Source organism: Nerophis ophidion, linkage group LG24 (assembly GCF_033978795.1).
Source record: "Nerophis ophidion isolate RoL-2023_Sa linkage group LG24, RoL_Noph_v1.0, whole genome shotgun sequence".
In the NCBI taxonomy this organism is placed as follows: Eukaryota; Metazoa; Chordata; class Actinopteri; order Syngnathiformes; family Syngnathidae; genus Nerophis; species Nerophis ophidion.
Window position 1 is genome coordinate 2,290,337 of NC_084634.1, and position 23,600 is coordinate 2,313,936.

Genomic DNA, 23,600 nt, shown 5'->3' on the forward strand with positions numbered 1-23,600 from the left:
AAGTACCCAAATGGTCCCAATGAGCAGGTGCCCAAAGGTATACCTAAAAGGGTTCTGGCCTCAGACTCCTTAGGTAGTTTCTAGACCCTTTAAAGCACCAGCACTTTCAGGGGTTAGTCTGTTTTAGGCTCCCTGGGTTCTTTAAGTAGAAGATTATCCGTATTGGGGTACTATGGTACCTTCAGGTCAGTTCGTGAGTAGGAAAATGCTCCAAGTACTCTAGGGACTCTTCCAGAAAAACAAAAGTGCCGGACCCAGTACCCCAAACCCTCCAAAAAAACTAATCTTTCCAGTAACCTAATTTGGTTTGTTAAGTATCTATAAAGTAAGAATTTACCCTTTTTGGCTGATGGGTCCAAGAAAGTCCCAGAAGTACCCAAATGGTCCCAATGAGCAGGTGCCCAAAGGTATAGCCCAAAGGGCTCCGGCCCTAGACTTATTGGGTAGATTATGGACCCTTTAGAGAACCAGCACTTTCAGGGGTTAGTCTGTTTCAGGTTCCCTAGGTTCTTTAGGTGGAAGTTCTTTAGGAATATGCTCCAAATACTCTAGGGACACTTCCGGCAAAAGAAAAGTGCCAGACCCAGTTCCCCAAACCCTTCAAAAAACTAATCTTTCCATTAACCTAATTCGGTTTAAGTATCTATAAAGTAAGAATTGAACCCTTTTTGGCCCCAAGTGGTCCAAGAAAAGCCCACCTTAAAGGGTTCTGGCCCCAGACTCCTTAGGTAGTTTCTAGACCATTTAAAGCACCAGCACTTTCAGGGGTTAGTCTGTTTTAGGCTCCCTGGGTTCTTTAAGTAGAAGATTATCCTTATTGGGGTACTATGGTACCTTAAGTTCAGTTCATGAGTAGGAAAATGCTCCAAGTACTCTAGGGACTCTTCCGGAAAAACAAAAGTGCCGGACCCAGTACCCAAAACCCTCCAAAAAAACGAATCTTTCCAGTAACCTAATTTGGTTTGTTAAGTATCTATAAAGTAAGAATTTACCCTTTTTGGCTGATGGGTCCAAGAAAGTCCCAGAAGTACCCAAATGGTCCCAATGAGCAGGTGCCCAAATGTATACCTAAAAGGGTTCTGGCCTCAGACTCCTTAGGTAGTTTCTAGACCCTTTAAAGCACCAGCACTTTCAGGGGTTAGTCTGTTTTCGGCTCCCTGGGTTCTTTAAGTAGAAGATTATCCGTATTGGGTTACTATGGTACCTTCAGGTCAGTTCGTGAGTAGGAAAATGCTCCAAGTACTCTAGGGACTCTTCCGGAAAAACAAAAGTGCCGGACCCAGTACCCCAAACCCTCCAAAAAAACTAATCTTTCCAGTAACCTAATTTGGTTTGTTAAGTATCTATAAAGTAAGAATTTACCCTTTTTGGCTGATGGGTCCAAGAAAGTCCCAGAAGTACCCAAATGGTCCCAATGAGCAGGTGCCCAAAGGTATAGCCATAAGGGCTCCGGCCCTAGACTTATTGGGTAGATTATGGACCCTATAGATAACCAGGGAGCTCCCTAGGTTCTTTAGGTGGAATATGATCCTTGTTGGGGTTTTAGGGGACCTCCAGGTCTCTTCCTGAGTAGGAATATTCCCCAAATACTCTCGGTACACTTGTGTGCCGGACCCATTTCCCCAAACCCTCCGAAAAACTAATCTTTCCTTAACCTAATGGTGTTCGTTAGGTTTGTACACGGTCTGAATTCAACCATTTTCACTAAGGGGTCCAAGAAAGTCCAGAAAGAACCCTAGTGGTCCCAAAACTTTTAAGGGGTAAGTCCATTTCGGGGTTCTTTTGGGGCTTTGGGGAAAAGTTTTGTGGGGTTTTTCCGGTCATAAACCGGCAGCTGACTCTCTCCCCGGAGATGAATTGTGGCTAAATATTATTTTCGGTTTTATCCGATGGAAGTTTCTCTGAAACAAACACTGACAACCTCAAACAAGTGGAATGTTTTTTTTCTTCAAAAAGAGACAACGTTGCGTTCAGGGACGTAGCGACAGTGTCGGTTCATTAGAGACCTGCAAACACTTTCATCATCAAATCGTCTTCTGGTGTGAAAACAGGAACTAATTAAGCACTTAGGACTCGTTAGCGTGTGAGACTCGTCGCAACACCAGTTTGTTGTCTTCAGGATCCCGGTCAGATCTTATCGAGTCTCTATTTTCTGTTTTTCCCCCTACCCAACCCCTTCAAAGTATTCGCTGTAAGTAGAAACTTGCAGAACGAAGCTCAGACTTTTAGGGACTGAGGACTATTCTTTGGGATGCCAAAAAGTCTCCGGCTTCAGACTCTGCCTAATAGGGTCCGGGTTTTTTCTCGATTTGTTTCGGACACCTTTTGGGACACCTTCATGTGCAGATCGGACTTTCCTTGCCCTCATCCCAGGTTTAAAGGGGTGCAATTTGAACGTGGTACGTGCTTAGAAACCGGATTAGGGTTCGGGTAGAGTGGTGACTGTTTCTAGTCTGGTTGGACAGATTAGAACTAACTGGAGCTAACTTTAGCTCTGCGGGGAAATATTCCACAGTGGTTTTCTTGTTGCCCCCAGTCTCCTCTTGGATAAATGACTGAACATTACATTTTGGAGACAGCAAAAGTGGAAACGTGTCCTTCAGGTTCCTGGTCAAAGTTTATTGAGTACCAAGTTTTCTATTTTATGTTGGCCCTTGCTAGTAGAAAGACTTCCTCGGATGGTTGGGACACTTGGAGAATGAGGTTTGGATTTTTAGGACTACTTTCCCACCAGCGAGATGCAGATGGCTCCTGTGATAATGTTTCTTCACCTGGCTCCTCTGTACTCAGCCAAGCAGTCATAGGCGATGAACTGTGATCCCTGTCTGGCCAAACAAAACCAGGGTCCCCTGAGGGTCCTAGGTTCTTTCAAAAGAGCCTTCACCCTTCATAAAGGCATCATCATGGTCTGCCAAGTAGGACTGAAACTTAAAGGCAAAATGAACTAATCCCTAAATGTCTCCGTGGCCCCGGAAGGTCCAACGTGCCCAAATAGAAAATGGGCAAGACCATCCTTTTTAGCCCATTTCGGACCTTCTGGGAGAACTCCATGTGCTTTCACAGACCCCTCAAATATTTACACGGGTTCGACCAGTTAAATACTTATAAACCGGGGTAAATGTTTCTTTACCTGGCTCCTCTGAACTCAGCCAAGCATTCATAGGTGATGAACTCTGATCCCTGTCTGACCAGACAAAAAATGGTCCCCTAAAGGGACCGGATTCCTTCAAAAGGGCCTCCACCCCCATAAAGGTACAATGCTCCACCAAGTAGGACTGTACCTGAACTAATCCCTAAATGTGTCCGTGGCCCCAGAAGGTCCAACATGTGCCCAAATAGAAAGTGGGCAGGGCCATCCTTTTCGACCCATTTTGGACCTTCTGGGACAAATCCCTGTACTAATAATGGGACTTCCCTGACCCTTCAAAGGTTTTTAATAGGTGTGATTTGGACCTGGTAGATACTTCTAAACCGGGTTAGGGTTGCGGTAGAGTGGGTCCTGCAAGGTAAAGTGGTCGTTGTAAGTAAGGGGAACTATTTCACGGTGGTTTGAGACACTTAAAGAAGGAGGTTCAGACTTTTAATATAACTTTTTTTTCCACCAGGGAGGTGCAGATATCATAGTGTTTCTCCACCTGGCTCCTCTGTACTCAGCCAGATCCCTTTCTGGCCAAACAAAACCTTGCTCCCCTAAAGGGACCAGGTTCCTTCAAAAGGTCCATCACCCCCTTAGAGGTATCATGCTCCACCAAGTAGGACTGAACCTTAAAGGCCTTGGGTGGCCCCAAAATGGACTAATCCCTAAATGTGCTGGTATCATAGTGTTTCTTCTCTTGGCTCCTGCTTACTCAACCAGATCCCTATCTGGCCAAACAAAACCTTGGTCCCCTAAAGGGACCAGGTTCCTTCAAAAGGTCCATCACCCCCATAGAGGTATCATGCTCCGCCAAGTAGGACTGAACCTTAAAGGTCTTGGGTGGCCCCAAAATGAACTAATCCCTAAATGTGCTGGTATCATAGTGTTTCTTCTCTTGGCTCCTCTGTACTCAGCCAGATCCCTATCTGGCCAAACAAAACCTTGCTCCCCTAAAGGGACCGGGTTCCTTCAAAAGGTCCATCACCCCATAAAGGTATCATGCTCCGCCAAGTACGACTGAACCTTAAAGGCCTTGGGTTGCCCCAAAATGGACTAATCCCTAAATGTGCTGGTATCATAGTGTTTCTTCTCTTGGCTCCTCTGTACTCAACCAGATCCCTATCTGGCCAAACAAAACCTTGCTCCCCTAAAGGGACCAGGTTCCTTCAAAAGGTCCATCACCCCCTTAGAGGTATCATGCCCCGCCAAGTAGGACTGAACCTTAAAACAGACTCATCCCACTGTGCCCATATAGGACACGGGCGGGGAGATTTTTCGGTCCCATTCCAGACCTTTTAGCCCCCCCCCCCCTCCATGCTTTCATGGACGCCAGGGGTTGAAATGTAAAGGTAGGACCCTGGTCAGGGTTAGTACTGGTCAAATACCACCAGCTCCGGGCCGCTCCTCAGTTGAGTTCCCGTCTTTTCGCCGCCCTCGGTCTCCTCCTGGATAGAAACTTTTTGAGTACAGGAAACAGGAATGGTTCTAATCCTACTTGGGTGTCCGGTGGGTGTGGCTTCCAAGGAAGGCGGGGCTTAGCGTGAGTGTGGACTGTAGATCTACCAGGCGACAGTGTGCCCCGCCACATGACGGATGCTCCCTCGGACCTCCGGTTGACCTGCAAGTTAAACGGCGACACCCTCCCCGACCTTCCCAGCATGCTTTGTGCCCACACACACACACACACACACACACATTAAAAGACACACACATTAAAACACACATATTTCCTCTGACAAGCTCTTTAAAAAAGCATCGACCCACCTCACTGAACTTTACGAGGCACACAGACACGCGCCGACGAGCTCTTTAAAACGCCATCAAGTCACCCGCTCGGACTTTACGACGTGGTTTCATCTCATGTTTTTAACCCGCGCACGCACACACACACACACACACACACACACACACGCACACACACACACTGATCACGACAAGTGTTGCGCTACCAACTCAGCCGCAACCTGATAAATATGTCTGCTCGAGTCAAGGTCAAACACACCTACTCCTACATGTCCAAACACCCGCACACACACCCGCACACACCCATACACACCCGCACACACACCCGCAAACAACCATAAACACACCCGCACACACCCATACACACACCCGCACACACACCCACACCCGCACACACACGCCCATGCACACACACGCACACACCTGCACACACCCATACACACACACAACCACACGCACACACACCCGCACACACACACCCATACACACACCCGCACACACCCATACACACACCCACACACACCCACCCGTACACACCTTTACACACCCGCAAACACCCACACACACCTGCACACACTCGCACATAACCGCACACACACCCGCACACACCCACACACACCCGCACACACACTCATGCACAGACACGCACACACTCGCATACACCCGCACACACCCATACACACCCGCACACACACCCGCACACACCCATACACACACACACACACACACACACACACACACACACACACCCGCACACACACTCGCACACACCTTTACACACCCGCAAACACCCATACACACCCGCACACATTCGCGCACACACCCGCAAACACCCATACACACACCCACACATACACACACATCCGCACACACTTGCACACACTCCAACACACACACATCCGCACACACCCACCCGTACACACCTTTATACACCCGCAAACACCCACACACACCCACACACACACACACATCCGCACACACTCGCACACACCCCAACACACACATCCGCACACACCCACCCGTACACACCTTTACACACCCTCAAACACCCACACACACCTGCACACACCCGCACATAACCGCACACACACCTGCACACACCCACACACACCCGCACACACACTCGCACACACACCCATGCACAGACACGCACACACTCGCATACACCCGCACACCCATACACACACCCACACATACACACACATCCGCACACACTTGCACACACTCCAACACACACACATCCGCACACACCCACCCGTACACACCTTTATACACCCGCAAACACCCACACACACCCACACACACACACACATCCGCACACACTCGCACACACCCCAACACACACATCCGCACACACCCACCCGTACACACCTTTACACACCCTCAAACACCCACACACACCTGCACACACCCGCACATAACCGCACACACACCTGCACACACCCACACACACCCGCACACACACTCGCACACACACCCATGCACAGACACGCACACACTCGCATACACCCGCACACCCATACACACCCGCACACACACCCGCACACACCCATACACACACACACACACTCGCACACACCCGCAAACACCCATACACACCCGCACACATCCGCGCACACACCCGCAAACACCCATACACACACACACACACACACACATCCGCACACACTCGCACACACCCCAACACACACACATCCGCACACACCCGCACACACACTCGCACACACCCGCAAACACCCATACACACACCCGCACACACCCCAACACACACCCGCACACACACACACACACACACACATCTGCACACACTCGCACACACCCCAACACACACCCGCACACACACACACACATCTGCACACACTTGCACACACCCCAACACACACCCGCACACACACACACACATCCGCACACACACTTGTAACTTTGTTTACTTTATTACTTGACTTGATTGCTGAAATGCTAACGTTATCAGGCTAATGGTTTGAATTTTAACATTTTAGCTACTTTTGCAGGTATCTACCTCAAAGTAAAATATTCTGACACTTCACTTCTATTTTTCGCATGCTAACATGCTAACGTTAACTTTTTATACAGAGATACAGTCATTTTTTTTGTTATGTGACTATCCTGCTAACATGCTAACATATTGCCTTGAGCTAAATGCACAGGTGTACACATCAGAGCCAAATACTTTGTTAATTGATACATGCTAGCTGTTAGCATTGTAGGTCATTTTGCATCCGCTCACCTCAGAGTCAAATATACTGATACCATGTAATTTTAGCATGCTAACCTTGCCTTATTTTTGCAGAGATACACTTGACAGTCATATATTTTGTTACTTTTATAACATTCCATCTTGCTAACATGCTAACTGTAACAGTTTGACCTTTAGCATTGTAACGGTGTAGCTAGTTTTGTATGTATTCATTTTGAAGTAAAAAGAAATGATACTTCACACATGATGTTAGCATGTTGGCTTGTGTTGTATTCTGATCTTACGCGGGTCACCCCCCAGGTTCGTTAGATGACACATAAGCTTGTTTTGAAGGAATCCCAGACAGAGTAGCTTATTTTGATATATTTTAATCCAAAGCTTTGGGAGACCAAATCTATGCACGACACATTCAAATCGCATCGCCCTAGTTGATCTGACAATACTACCGAAGTTTCGCCTTTTACCCTCTCTCACTCGCCCCCCTCCTCCTCCAGAGAGAATTTCCATATCTATTTTCCTTCTGAGCCTGGGACATTTGAGATAAGAAGAGTGTTATGACTCCTCGTTACATTCCAACCTTCAAGGTCTACGTATGGCCAACACTTAGCTGTTTTAAAATATGACGAGGATTCAAAAAGATGTCTATCTCCGTCACTTGCTAGTTTGTCTTTAAGCTAGTTTTCTTCCCCGGCGCAGGCTGCAGGCGCTGAGGAAGGAGAAGTCGCGGGACGCGGCGAGGTCGCGGCGGGGGAAGGAGAACTTTGAGTTCTACGAGCTGGCCAAGATGCTGCCGCTGCCGGGCGCCATCACCAGCCAGCTGGACAAGGCGTCCATCATCCGCCTCACCATCAGCTACCTGAAGATGCGCGACTTCGCCAACCAGGGGGACCCGCCCTGGAACCTGCGCATGGAGGCCCCGCCCCCCAACACCTCCGTCAAAGGTGAGGCCGCTTTGGGTGTGTGTGTGGGTGTGTGTCTGTGTGGGTGTGGCTTTCTGGGGTTTGCCAGTCATTTTCATTTCTTGGGGGGGCGTGGTTTGGCCAGTGTTATATCCTGCCTTCTTCCTGGTTTGACCACGTAAGCTCCGCCCCGCTAAAACACGCGCAAAACGAAAACAAAAACCTTTGACTTGAGTTGCAGTTTTCACCTTTTTTAATTGTAATTTATGACTTGTGTTGACTCCTCCCACTTTTATAACCGTGTTTTTAATTGTAATTTATTACTTGTGTTGACTCCTCCCACTTTTATAACCTTGTTTTTAATTGTGATTTATTACTTGTGTTGACTCCTCCCACTTTTCTAACATATTTTTAATTGTAATTTATTACTTGTGTTGACTCCTCCCACTTTTCTAACCTATTTTTAATTGTAATTTATTACTTGTGTTGACTCCTCCCACTTTTATAACCTTGTTTTTAATTGTGATTTATTACTTGTGTTGACTCCTCCCACTTTTCTAACCTATTTTTAATTGTAATTTATTACTTGTGTTGACTCCTCCCACTTTTATAACCTTGTTTTTAATTGTGATTTATTACTTGTGTTGACTCCTCCCACTTTTATAACCTTGTTTTTAATTGTGATTTATTACTTGTGTTGACTCCTCCCACTTTTCTAACCTATTTTTAATTGTAATTTATTACTTGTGTTGACTCCTCCCACTTTTCTAACCTATTTTTAATTGTAATTTATTACTTGTGTTGACTCCTCCCACTTTTCTAGCCTATTTTTAATTGTGATTTATTACTTGTGTTGACTCCTCCCACTTTTCTAACCTATTTTTAATTATAATTTATTACTTGTGTTGACTCCTCCCACTTTTCTAACCTATTTTTAATTGTGATTTATTACTTGTGTTGACTCCTCCCACTTTTATAACCTTGTTTTTAATTGTGATTTATTACTTGTGTTGACTCCTCCCACTTTTCTAACCTATTTTTAATTGTAATTTATTACTTGTGTTGACTCCTCCCACTTTTCTAACCTATTTTTAATTGTAATTTATTACTTGTGTTGACTCCTCCCACTTTTATAACCTTGTTTTTAATTGTGATTTATTACTTGTGTTGACTCCTCCCACTTTTATAACCTTGTTTTTAATTGTAATTTATTACTTGTGTAGACTCCTCCCACTTTTCTAACCTATTTTTAATTGTAATTTATTACTTGTGTTGACTCCTCCCACTTTTCTAACCTATTTTTAATTGTGATTTATTACTTGTGTTGACTCCTCCCACTTTTCTAACCTATTTTTAATTGTGATTTTTTTACTTGTGTTGACTCCTCCCACTTTTCTAACCTATTTTTAATTGTGATTTATTACTTGTGTTGACTCCTCCCACTTTTTCTAGCCTTTTTTAATTGTAATTTATTATTTGTGTTGACTCCTCCCACTTTTTTAACCTATTTTAAACTGTCATTTATTTACAAAAAATGGTAAACATGTAGCAAGCGCAAAAACGCCTTAAAAACCAAAACGCCTGTCTTTTTAAAAATTGATTCTTTCAAAATAACAATCAATTCAAAATTTACAACTTAAAAATGATCAAAATAAAACAAATAATAAAAAAATATATATAAATAAAAAAATAATATTTAAAAAATAAATAAAAATATAAAAAGGATAATAAAACAAACAAAAAAAATTATAAAGAATACGACATATGAATTTAATTAACACAAATGCTTAACAATTAGCGAGCTTGCTCAAGACCAACCTAAAAAATTATTTTTAGAAATGAATTCTTAAAAAAAATTTCAATAAATTCTAAAATAAAATATAAAATTTAATTCCAAAAATAAATTTAAAAAAAAGAATCTGTTGCTTGACACATAGCCAAGTGGCCCAAAAATCATTTTTTAAATTTATAAGTCTTATTAAAAAAATATTTTAAAAAAACAACATATTTATCATGTTTACAAAAAAGCGCAAAAACGCCCTAACAAACGTCTTCTTAAAAATCGATTCTTAAGAATTATCAATAAATTCAAAAATTATAACCAAAAATAAACAAAATATGTTTCATTAAAAACAAAAACTAAAAAATGCTAAAAATGTCGTGAGTAATGGCCCAATAAAATGATTTAAAAATATTGATTCTTGAAAAACATTAATCTTATTCAAACAAACAAAAATAATACTTAAAACAATGTATATGAATGTTGTTTACAATAAAATAGTAAATAGATAGCGATTAAGCGCAGAAATGGCCTCACAAATTTATTTTTAGAAATGAATGCTAAACCGAGTCTAAAATGTCTTTTTAAAAATGGATTCCTCAAAATGATGACTCTTACTTTAAAAAGATGAATCAAAAATACGAAAAAAATGAATCTTAGTCACAAAAAGAACAACAAACACGAAGCAAATAAGTGCGGGGATCGCCTTTTTTTTTTTTTAAATAATTCTTAAAAATTATGAATCTTGTACCAGAAAAATCCATTTAAAACAGATAAAAAAGCATGACTCTAATTTAAAAATCACTTCTAAAATGTATCAATCTCTGTAAAAAAAAAATATATATACATATTAACCATGTTTACAAAAAACTGTAAACATGTAGCAAGTAAGCAAAAAACGCCTGTCTCTTAAAAAATCAATTCTTACAAATAAGCAATTAATTCAAAATTTAAAAATAATAAAAATAAAACACATAATAAAAAAATATATATAAATAAAAAATAATAAAATAAAAAAAAAAAGAAAAGATAATCAAGAATAATAAAACAAAAACAAAAACAAAAAAAATAAGACATATGAATTTAATTAACACAAATGCTAAACAAGTAGCGCGTTAGCCCGGGAACGACCTAAAAATCGTTTTTTTAGAAATGAATGCTAAACGTGGTCTAAAATATCTTTTTAACAATGGATTCTTCAAAATGATGACTCTTACTTTGAAAAGATAGATAAAAAATACAAAAAGACAAATATTAATCACAAAAATATCAAACACAAAGCAAATAAGTGCGCGGATTGCCTTTTTTTAAAATAATTTTAAAAATTACGAATCTAGTACCGGAAAAATCCATTTAAAACATAAGTATGACTCTAATTTACAAAAAAAAGAAATATACATATATATATATATATATATATGTATACATCAATCTCAGTACAAATAAATATATATATTAACCATGTTTACAAAATACGGTAAACATGTAGCAAGTAAGCAAAAAACGCCTGTCTTTTAAAAAATCAATTCTTACAAATAAGCAATTAATTCAAAATTTAAAAATAATAAAAATAAAACACATAATAAAAAAAAATATATCAATAAAAAATAATAAAATAAAAAAAAAAGAAAAGATAATCAAGAATAATAAAACAAAAACAACAAAAATAAGACATATGAATTTAATGAACACAAATGCTTAACAAGTAGCGCGTTAGCCCGGGAACGACCTAAAAATCGTTTTTTTAGAAATGAATGCTAAACGTGGTCTAAAATATCTTTTTAACAATGGATTCTTCAAAATGATGACTATTACTTTGAAAAGATAGATAAAAAAGACAAATATTAATCACAAAGATATCAAACACAAAGCAAATAAGTGCGCGGATCGCCTTTTTTAAAAATAATTTAAAAAATTACGAATCTAGTACCGGAAAAATCCATTTAAAACATAAGTATGACTCTAATTTACAAAAAAAAGAAATATACCTATATATATATATATATATATATATATACATCAATCTCAGTACAAATAAATATATATATTAACCATGTTTACAAAATACGGTAAACACTTAGAAAGTAAGCGAAAAAAAAATGGTAAATGTGTTGTACTTGTATAGAGCTTTTCTACACCTTTTTAAGGAGCCCAAAGCACTTTGACACTACTTCCACATTCACACACTGATGGAGGGAGCTGCCATGCAAGGCGCTAACCAGGCCTCATCAGGAGCAAGGGTGAAGTGTCTTACCCAAGGACACAACGGACGTGACGAGGTTGGTACTAGGTGGGGATCGAACCAGGAACTCTCAGGTTGCTGGCACAGTCACTCTACCAACTTTGCCGCGCCGTCCCCCCCAAAAAACGACTTAAAAACAAAAACGCCTGTCTTTTAAAAAATAAATTCTTACAAAAAACAATTAATTCAAAATAAAACACATAATTAAAAAATATGTATAAATTAAAAAAAATAATAACATTTTAAAAAAAGAAAAGATAATCAAAATTATAAAACAAAAATAAAAAAAATAAAAACACATACGAATTTAATGAACACAAATGCTTAACAAGTAGCGCGTTAGCTCAGGAACGACCTAAAAATGTATCTTTTTAGAAATGAATGCTAAAATGTCTTTTTAAAAATGGATTCTTCAAAATGATGACTCTTACTTTAAATTGATGAATACAAAAATACAAAAAGATGAATCTTAGTGACAAAAAGCAACAACAAACACGAAGCAAATAAGTGCAGAGTTCGCCTTTTTTTAAAAAATAATTCTTAAAAATGATGAATCTTGTACCAGAAAAATCCACTTAAAACAGATAAAAAAGTATGACTAATTTACCCCAAAAAAATATATATTTATATTATTCGATCCATTCTTTTCCTGCTTTTCTCCTTTCAGTGATTTCAGTAAAATGCTCGTCGTCACGGTAACGCCAACATCCAGCGCGCGCGCGCGTGTGTGTGTGTGTGTGTGTGTGTGTGTGTGTGTGTGTGTGTGTGTGTGTACAGCACATTTAACATTTAAAGACACGCACTTGTCAAATTTGGACAAAACAAACTTCATCGCTTCTTCCTCCTCCTTGACCGACCAACACCCCCCCCCCCCCCATCCACCCCCACACCCCCCCCCCCCTCGTTGACCTTTGCGCTAATTGACCCATCAGTTGCTCTTCTGCGGTTTAGTGCCGCACTTTTTGACTTCCTGTCAGAGGCTCTCCACATCTGCTGCACACACACACACACGCATACACACATGACCTTTGAGCAGCCGTGTGTGTGTTTTTGTTTTTTTGTTTGTGTGTGTGTGTGTGTGTGTGTGTGTATGTGTGTGTTTGTGTCAGTGTCACTGAACGCTGCTTGACGTGTTTATGTGTGAATTTATAGCGATGGGCAGGATGGAGTGTGTGTGTGTGTGTGTGTGTGTGTGTGTGTGTGTGTGTGTGTGTGTGTGTGTGTGTGTGTGTGTGTGTGTGTGTGTGTGTGTGTGTGTGTGTGTGTGTGTGTGTGTGTGTGTGTGTGTGTGTGTGTGTGTGTGTGTGTGTGTGTGTGCGTGCGTGCGTGCGTGTGTGTGTGTGACAATCTGTTGCATGTGTGTGACCCGCTACGACACCTGCTCATTAATTATGCATGCAGAGCGCAGCAGACACCAAAATGCCACCCTTCATGAGTTGCTCTACAATCAACACACACACACACACACACACACACATAATTTCATTCATATCACTGTTTATTTAGACCGAATAATGTTAATTTTGTCGTATAAGACCTACAAAGGTGTGTGTGTGTCTGTGTGTGTGTGTGTGTGCGTGTGTGTGTGTGTGTGTGTGTTTTTCAAACTTCAGGCCTCGAAGAAGCGGGAGTTAATTGAAAGGGAAAGTTGCCATTGAGGTGTTTGCACATGACCATATAAGGTCATGCTGCCAGGAAAGGAGTTAGGGGTCGGGGAGAAATCGCGTCAACGCTATTTCAGATTTTTATGCAAAAAAAAATATAAAAAAATAAGAAAAATAACTTGAAGTTTAGTTGTCAGAATTTATAGAAATAAACACCTTAAATTACAAGGTAAAATAAAATGTTACTGTAAAATCCGCATTTTAATTGTGTGTGATATTATGTGTGATACATGCAGTATGGCAGCGTGTTTGTGTGTGATATCATGTGCGATACAAGCAGTCCTTCAGCATGTTTACTTGTGTGTGTGATATCATGTGTGATACAAGTAGTCCTGCAGCGTGTTTACTTGTGTGTGTGATATCATGTGCGATACAAGCAGTCCTGTAGCGTGTTTACTTGTGTGTGTGATATATCATGTGCGATACAAGCAGTCCTGCAGCGTGTTCACTTGTATGTGTGATATCATGTGCAATACAAGCAGTCCTGTAGTGTGTTTACTTGTGTGTGTGATATGTGCGATACAAGTAGTCCTGCAGCGTGTTTACTTGTGTGTGTGATATCATGTGCGGTACAAGCAGTCCTGCAGCAAGTTTACTTGTGTGATATCATGTGTGATACAAGCAGTCCTGCAGCATGTTTACGTGTGTGATATCATGTGTGGTACAAGCAGTCCTGCAGCGTGTTTACGTGTGTGATATCATGTGCGATACAAGCAGTCCTGCAGCAAGTTTACTTGTGTGTGATATCATGTGTGATACAAGCAGTCCTGCAGCGTGTTTACGTGTGTGATATCATGTGTGATACAAGCAGCCCTGCAGCGTGTTTACGTGTGTGATATCATGTGCGATACAAGCAGTCCTGCAGCAAGTTTACTTGTGTGTGATATCATGTGTGACACAGGCAGTCCTGCAGCAAGTTTACGTGTGTGATATCATGTGTGATACAAGCAGCCCTGCAGCGTGTTTACGTGTGTGATAAAATGTGCGATACAAGCAGACCTGCAGCGTGTTTACGTGTGTGATATCATGTGCGGTACAAGCAGTCCTGCAGCAAGTTTACTTGTGTGTGATATCATGTGTGATACAGGCAGTCCTGCAGCATGTTTACGTGTGTGATATCATGTGCGATACAAGCAGTCCTGCAGCGTGTTTACTTGTGTGATATCATGTGTGATACAAGCAGTCCTACAGCGGGTTTACTTGTTTGTGATATCATGTGTGATACAAGCAGTCCTGCAGTGTGTTTACTTGTGTGATATCATGTGCGATACAAGCAGTCCTTCAGCGTGTTTACGTGTGTGATATCATGTGCGATACAAGCAGTCCTTCAGCGTGTTTACTTGTGTGATATCATGTGTGATACAAGCAGTCCTGCAGCGGGTTTACTTGTTTGTGATATCATGTGTGATACAAGCAGTCCTGCAGTGTGTTTACTTGTGTGTGATATCATGTGTGGTACAAGCAGTCCTGCAGCGTGTTTACGTGTGTGATATCATGTGCGATACAAGCAGTCCTTCAGCGTGTTTACGTGTGTGATATCATGTGTGATACAAGCAGTCCTTCAGCGTGTTTACTTGTGTGATATCATGTGTGATACAAGCAGTCCTGCAGCGGGTTTACTTGTTTGTGATATCATGTGCGATACAAGCAGTCCTTCAGTGTGTTTAATTGTGTGTGATATCATGTGCGATACAAGCAGTCCTGCAGCAAGTTTACTTGTGTGTGTGTGTGTGTGTGATATCATGTGCGATACAAGCAGTCCTGCAGCAAGTTTACTTGTGTGTGATATCATGTGCGATACAAACAGTCAAAGTGGTTCCAAAGTTGTCTAACAACTATAAAAAAAATTGTAATTACATTCTGGTTCATTCAGTGGTTTCAAGATTGTTTAACTACTAAAAAGGTGATTCTAACAAAGTTCTGGTTCAGTCCAAGTGGTTCTAAAGTAGTCTAACGACTATTAAAGAGGTTCTAACTAGATTCTAGTTCAGTCAAATTGGTTTTAAGGTTGTTTAACTACTATCAATGGGGTTCTAACTAGGTTCTGGTTCAGTTGAAGTGGTTTTAAGGTTGTTTAACTACTATCAATGGGGTTTTAACTACTATCAATGTGGTTCTAACTAGGTTCTGGTTCAGTTGAAGTGGTTTTTAGGTTGTTTAACTACTATCAATGGGGTGCTAACTACTATCAATGTGGTTCTAACGAGGTTCTGGTTCAGTCAAAGTGGTTCTAAAGTAGTTGAACAACTATTAAATTGGTCTTTAATCGGGTCTGGTTCAGTCAAAGTGGTTCTAAATTAGCTTAACAACAATTAAAGTGGTTTTAACAAGATTCCGGTTTTGTCAAAGTGGTTTTAAAGTTATTTGACCAATATAAAGGTGGTTCTTACTTGGTTCTGTTTCAGTCAAAGTGGTTCTAAAGTAGTGTAACAACTATTACAGTGGTTCTAACTAGGTTCTGTTTCAGTCAGTGGTTTTAAGGTTGTTTGACTACTATAAAGGTGGTTCTAACTAGGTTCTGATTCAGTCAGTGGTTTTAAGGTCTTTTAAGTACTATAAACGTAGTTTTAACTAGGTTCTGGTTCAGTCCAAGTTGTATTAACCGGGTTCTGGTTCAGTTGAAGTGGTTCTAAAGTAGTCAAACAACTATTACAGTGAATCTAACTAGATTCTGTTTCAGTCAAAATGGTTTTAAGTTTGTTTAACTACAATAAAAGTGGTTCTAACTAGGTTCTGGTTCAGTCAAAGGGGTTCTAAAGTAGTCCAACATCTATTAAAGTGGTTCTAAATAGATTCTGGTTCAGTCAAAGTGGTTTTAAGGTTGTTTAACTACAATAAATGTGGTTTTAACTAGGTTCTGGTTCAGTCAAAGTGGTTTTAAGGTTGTTTGACTACTATAAAGGCGGTTCTAACTAGGTTCTGATTCAGTCAGTGGTTTTAAGGTCTTTTAAGTACTATAAACGTAGTTTTAACTAGGTTCTGGTTCAGTCCAAGTTGTATTAACCGGGTTCTGGTTCAGTTGAAGTGGTTCTAAAGTAGTCAAACAACTATTACAGTGAATCTAACTAGATTCTGTTTCAGTCAAAATGGTTTTAAGGTTGTTTAACTACAATAAAAGTGGTTCTAACTAGGTTCTGGTTCAGTCAAAGGGGTTCTAAAGTAGTCCAACATCTATTAAAGTGGTTCTAAATAGATTCTGGTTCAGTCAAAGTGGTTTTAAGGTTGTTTAACTACAATAAATGTGGTTCTAACTAGGTTCTGGTTCAGTCAAAGGGGTTCTAAAGTAGTCCAACATCTATTAAAGTGGTTCTGAATAGATTCTGGTTCAGTCAAAGTGGTTTTAAGGTTGTTTAACTACAGTAAATGTGGTTCTAACTAGGTTCTGGTTCAGTCAAAGGGGTTCTAAAGTAGTCCAACATCTATTAAAGTGGTTCTAAATAGATTCTGGTTCAGTCAAAGTGGTTTTAAGGTTGTTTAACTACAATAAAGGTGGTTGTAACTAGGTTCTGGTTCAGTCAAAGTGGTTTTAAGGTTGTTTAACTACAATAAAGGTGGTTTTAACTAGGTTCTGGTTCAGTCAAAGTGGTTTTAACTGGTTTTAACTTGAGACATGAAGAAGGAAAAGTACCTTCCATATGAGGAGGTGTGAACAAGCGATGACATAAATCATGGTCCCAATAACATTGCAGCTAATAGACAATGTCTCATTTGCACCCCTGCTGGTGACATCTTTTAAATTAAGGGTGGTCCCGAAAAGGAGGGATTTTTTCAAATTGACTCTGTTGCAAGTCTTGTGTGTTCTTTGTAACTTGTTTATATGTGCTAGAAAGGGTGGTCCTGACGAGGGAGGCATTTTACAGTGGTCCCAAGAAGGTTAGAACAACAAAAATGTGTGTTTGTGTGTTCTTGTATTTCTAGCCTTCTTGAGACACGAAGAAGGAAAAGTATCTTCCATATGAGGAGGTGTGAAGAAGTGATGACATAAATCATGCTCCCAATAACATTGCAGCTAATAGGCAATGTCTCATTTGCACCCCTGCTGGTGACATCTTTAAATTTAGGGTGGTTCCGAAAAGGAGGGATTTTTTCAAATTGACTCTGTTGCAAGTCTTTTGTGTTCTTTGTGACTTGTTTGCGTGTGCTTTGGCGATTGAGGTTTTTTATATATTATTATTGTAGTGAATACACTTATTTATATATCTAGAAAGGGTGGTCCGAAAGAGGTAGGGATTTTTTTCAGGTCCCCAGAAGGTCAGAACTACAAGAAAGTGTGTTTGTGTGTTCTTGTATTCCTCCCCTTCTTGAGACATGAAGAAGGAAAAGCATCTTCCATATGAGGAGGTGTGAACAAGTGATGACATAAATCATGGTCCCAATAACATTGCATCTCATAGACAATGTCTCATTTACACCCCTGCTGGTGACATTTTTAAAATTGAGGGTGATCCCGAAAAGGAGGGATTTTTCCAAATTGAGTCCGTTGCAAGTCTTGTGTGTTCTTTGTAACTTGTTTGAGTGTGCTAGAAAGGGTGGTCCTGACGAGGTAGGCATTTTACAGAGGTCCCAAAAAGGTTAGAACTACAAAAAAGTGTGTGTGTGTGTGTTCTTGTATTTCTAGCCTTCTTGAGACACAAAGAAGGAAAAGTATCTTCCATATGAGGTGTGAACAAGTGATGACATAAATCATGGTCCCAATAACGTTGCAGCTAATAGACAATGTCTCATTTGCAGCCCAGCTGGTGACATCTTTAAAAATTTAGGGTGGTCCCAAAATTGACTCCATTGCAAGTCTTGTGTGTTCTTTGTAACTTGTTTGTGTGTGCTGGAAAGGGTGGTCCTGAAGAGGTAGGCATTTTACAGAGGTCCCAAGAAGGTCAGAACTACAAGAAAGTGTGTTCTTGTATTTCTAGCCTTCTTGAGACATGAAGCAGGAAAAGTATCTTCCATATGAGGAGGTGTGAACAAGCGATGAAATAAATCATGCTCCCAATAATATTTTTTATATATTATTCATGTTGTTAATACAAATCTTTATATATCTAGAAAGGGTGGTCCTTAAGAGGTAGGCCTTTTTTCAGGTCCCCAGAATGTCAGAACTAAAAAGAAAGTGTTTGTGTGTTCTTGTATTTCTACGCTTCTTGAGACATGAAGAAGGAAAAGTATCTTCCATATGAGGAGGTGTGAACAAGTGATGACATAAATCATGCTCCCAATAACATTTTTTATATATTATTCATGTTGTTAATACAAATCTTTATATATCTAGAAAGGGTGGTCCTTAAGAGGTAGGGATTTTTTTCAGGTCCCCAGAAGGTCAGAACTACAAGAAAGTGTGTTTGTGTGTTCTTGTATTTCTACCCTTCTTGAGACATGAAGAAGGAAAATTATCTTCCATATGAGGAGGTGTGAACAAGTGCTGACATAAATCATGCTCCCAATAACATTTTTTATATATTATTCTTGTTGTTAATACAAATCTTTACATATCTAGAAAGGCTGGTCCTAAAGAGGTAGGCCTTTTTTTTAAAGTCCCCAGAATGTCAAAACTACAAGAAAGTGTGTGTGTGTGGGTTCTTGTATTGCTACCATTCTTGAGACATGAAGAAGGAAAAGTATCTTCCATATGAGGAGGTGTGAACAAGTCATGACATAAATCATGCTCCCAATAACATTTTTTATATATTATTCATGTTGTTAATACAAATCTTTACATATCTAGAAAGGGTGGTCCTTAAGATGTAGGGATTTTTTTCTGGTCCCCAGAATGTCAGAACTACAAGAAAGTGTGTGTGTGTGTTCTTGTATTTCTACGCTTCTTGAGACATGAAGAAGGAAAAGTATCTTCCATATGAGGAGGTGTGAACAAGTGCTGACGTAAATCATGCTCCCAATAACATTTTTTATATATTATTCATGTTGTTAATACAACTCTTTATATATCTAGAAAGGGTGGTCCTAAAGAGGTAGGCCTTTTTTCAGGTCCCCAGAATGTCAGAACTAAAAAGAAAGTGTGTTTGTGTGTTCTTGTATTTCTACGCTTCTTGAGATCTGAAGAAGGAAAAGTATCTTCCATATGAGGAGGTGTGAACAAGTGATGACATAAATCATGCTCCCAATAACATTTTTTATATATTATTCATGTTGTTAATACAAATCTTTATATATCTAGAAAGGGTGGTTCTTAAGAGGTAGGGTTTTTTTGAGGTCCCCAGAATGTCAGAACTACAAGAAAGTGTGTGTGTGTGTGTGTGTTCTTGTATTTCTACGCTTCTTGAGATCTGAAGAAGGAAAAGTATCTTCCATATGAGGAGGTGTGAACAAGTGATGACATAAATCATGCTCCCAATAACATTTTTTATATATTATTCATGTTGTTAATACAAATCTTTACATATCTAGAAAGAGTCGTCCTTAAGAGATAGGGATTTTTTCAGGTCCCCAGCAGGTCAGAACTACAAGAAAGTGTGTGTGTGTGTTCTTGTATTTCTACCCTTCTTGAGACATGAAGAAGGAAAAGTATCTTCCATATGAGGAGGTGTGAACAAGTGATGACATAAATCATGCTCCCAATAACATTTTTTATATTTTATTCATGTTGTTAATACAAATCTTTATATATCTAGAAAGGCTGGTCCTAAAGAAGTAGGCCTTTTTTTCATGTCCCCAGAATGTCAGAACTACAAGAAAGTGTGTGTGTGTGTTATTGTATTCCTACCCTTCTTGTGACATGAAGAAGGAAAAGTATCTTCCATATGAGGAGGTGTGAACAAGTGATGACATAAATCATGCTCCCTATAACTTTTTTTATATATTATTCATGTTGTTAATACAAATCTTTATATATCTATAAAGGGTGGTCCTTAAGAGGTTGAGATTTTTTTCTGGTCCCCAGAATGTCAGAACTACAAGAAAGTGTGTGTGTGTGTGTGTGTGTCATTGTATTTGTACGCTTCTTGAGACATGAAGAAGGAAAAGTATCTTCAATATGAGGAGGTGTGAACAAGCGATGACATAAATCATGCTCCCAATAACATTTTTTATATATTATTCATGTTGTTAATACAAATCTTTATATATCTAGAAAGGGTGGTTCTTAAGAGGTAGGGTTTTTTTGAGGTCCCCAGAATGTCAGAACTACAAGAAAGTGTGTGTGTGTTCTTGTATTTCTACGCTTCTTGAGATCTGAAGAAGGAAAAGTATCTTCCATATGAGGAGGTGTGAACAAGTGATGACATAAATCATGCTCCCAATAACATTTTTTATATATTATTCATGTTGTTAATACAAATCTTTACATATCTAGAAAGAGTCGTCCTTAAGAGATAGGGATTTTTTCAGGTCCCCAGAATGTCAGAACTAAAAAGAAAGTGTTTGTGTGTTCTTGTATTTCTACGCTTCTTGAGACATGAAGAAGGAAAAGTATCTTCCATATGAGGAGGTGTGAACAAGTGATGACATAAATCATGCTCCCAATAACATTTTTTATATATTATTCATGTTGTTAATACAAATCTTTATATATCTAGAAAGGGTGGTTCTTAAGAGGTAGGGTTTTTTTGAGGTCCCCAGAATGTCAGAACTACAAGAAAGTGTGTGTGTGTGTGTCATTGTATTTGTACGCTTCTTGAGACATGAAGAAGAAAAAGTATCTTCCATATGAGGAGGTGTGAACAAGCGATGAAATAAATCATGCTCCCAATAACATTTTTTATATATTATTCATGTTGTTAATACAAATCTTTACATATCTAGAAAGGCTGGTCCTTAAGATGTAGGGATTTTTTTCTGGTCCCCAGAATGTCAGAACTACAAGAAAGTGTGTGTGTGTGTGTTCTTGTATTTCTACGCTTCTTGAGACATGAAGAAGAAAAAGTATCTTCCATATGAGGAGGTGTGAACAAGCGATGAAATAAATCATGCTCCCAATAATATTTTTTATATATTATTCATGTTGTTAATACAAATCTTTATATATCTAGAAAGGGTGGTCCTAAAGAGGTAGGGTTTTTTTTCAGGTCCCCAGAATGTCAGAACTACAAGAAAGTGTGTTTGTGTGTTCTTGTATTTCTACCCTTCTTGAGACATGATGAAAGAAAAGTATCTTCCATATGAGGAGGTGTGAACAAGTGATGACATAAATCATGCTCCCAATAACATTTTTTATGTATTATTCATGTTGTTAATACAAATCTTTATTTATCTAGAAAGGCTGGTCCTAAAGAGGTAGGGTTTTTTTTCAGGTCCCCAGAATGTCAGAACTACAAGAAAGTGTGTGTGTGTGTGTGTGTGTCATTGTATTTGTACGCTTCTTGAGACATGAAGAAGAAAAAGTATCTTCCATATGAGGAGGTTTGAACAAGTGATGACATAAATCATGCTCCCAATAACATTTTTTATACATTATTCATTTTGTTAATACAAATCTTTATATATCTAGAAAGGCTGGTCCTAAAGAGGTAGGGTTTTTTTTCAGGTCCCCAGAATGTCAGAACTACAAGAAAGTGTGTGTGTGTGAGGGATGAAGAGGCGAGAGGACAAAGAGAGAAAAGTCAAGCGGACAGTCAATTAGAGCGGCGGGAGTCTGGTCTCGTTAAGATCCGTCTCGTCTCTTTGTGGCAGCCGACGTTTTTATGATCCGGGCCTACGGCGTCCTCCATTATCCCGGCGAACACACTGACCCCCCGACACCCGTCTCCCGTCGGGCACCCTCCCACCTGTCGTTTTTTTCCCCGCCTCTCCAGGAAGATGTGCGGGGGTCGGGCGAGGCAGAGTCACTTACGTAAAGCACCCCGAACGGAACCACTCCACAACCCGGCGTGGTTCTGTGCGGGCCTTGGGACTAACTCCCCCCGGCTGAGCCGCGCAGGCTGGAAGGTGTGAGTTGTTTTGCTTCTCCCGTCGGGGGCGTGAGGAGAATGGAGCGCTGGCGAGCGGGCGGGGAAGCGGCGTAATTATAAAACTAATTACCAAATGCTGATGATGCCCGCAGGCTTTGCATAACTACATTTAGAGCAGGAAATTGCTTTCGGCGGCCGACGCGGGCGTTTTGTTTCCTCCTCCTCGCCGCGCTCGTCCTGCGCCCGCCGTCACAACCCAAAGAGGGGAAGTAATCGCCATGGAAACAATTACCGGAGAGCCCAGCAGTCTTTTATTTTGTTGGCGCGCGCGAAAAAGCGCTGCGGGGGACGCCATTATCCCGCAAAGTGTTGTAATGACAGAAAATAGTTCCTTGTTTGTTTTGACTGAAAGACGTTAGGATTCCACAACGCTGTTTTGCCGGCTTTTTGTCTCGTCGAGGGGAGCCGCTAATTCACGCACGGTTAGCATCGATTCTGTCTGCTAGACTTCTGTGGTTCTCACGGTCCTAAATCAAGTTCCCTTGCCTTTGGATCTCCTTCAGTTCTTGGACCTCGGCAACTTTCCTGGTTACACAGTCAGTCGGTTCGGTAGAAGAACCCATGGATGGTTAGTGTTAGGGGATAGGTTTAGAGTAGGGGCCAGATTCAGGGTTAGGAATACATTTAGTTTTGGGTTTGGGCCCAAGGCCCCCAAAAGAAATTGGGGGCTTTTAAAATGTCTCCAACCCAGGGTTTGGGTTAGATTTAGGGTTAGGGATAAGTTTAGTTTTTGGTTTTGGCTAGGTTTCGGTGAAGGAAAGACAACATCTAAGGGTTGTGGCACTTTTGAATGGAGATCCCCATGTAAGGGGTACCAATTTGCCCCAAAATTATTGGGGGCTTTTAAAAAGTCTCCGGCCCAGAGTTTGGACTAGATTCAGGGTTAGGGATGAGTTTGGTTTTTGGCTTCGGTGAAGGAAAGACAACATCTAAGGGTATGGATACTTTTAAATGGAGTTCCTCCTGTAAGGGGCACCAATTTACCCGAAAAAGATTGGGGTTCTGTAAAAAGTTTCCGGTT

General features: G+C 40.3%; 1 protein-coding gene across 3 annotated transcripts in view; it reads left to right on the plus strand.

Moving 5' to 3' along the window:
- LOC133542124 (neuronal PAS domain-containing protein 3-like) overlaps positions 1-23,600 on the plus strand; it is a 248,497-nt gene that overhangs the window by 110,272 nt on the left and 114,625 nt on the right. For all 3 annotated transcript variants that reach the window (XM_061885981.1, XM_061885982.1, XM_061885983.1), the window contains exon 3: positions 7,794-8,038. In XM_061885981.1, coding sequence (XP_061741965.1) covers positions 7,794-8,038 — 245 coding nt within the window. The remainder of the gene's footprint in view (positions 1-7,793; positions 8,039-23,600) is intronic.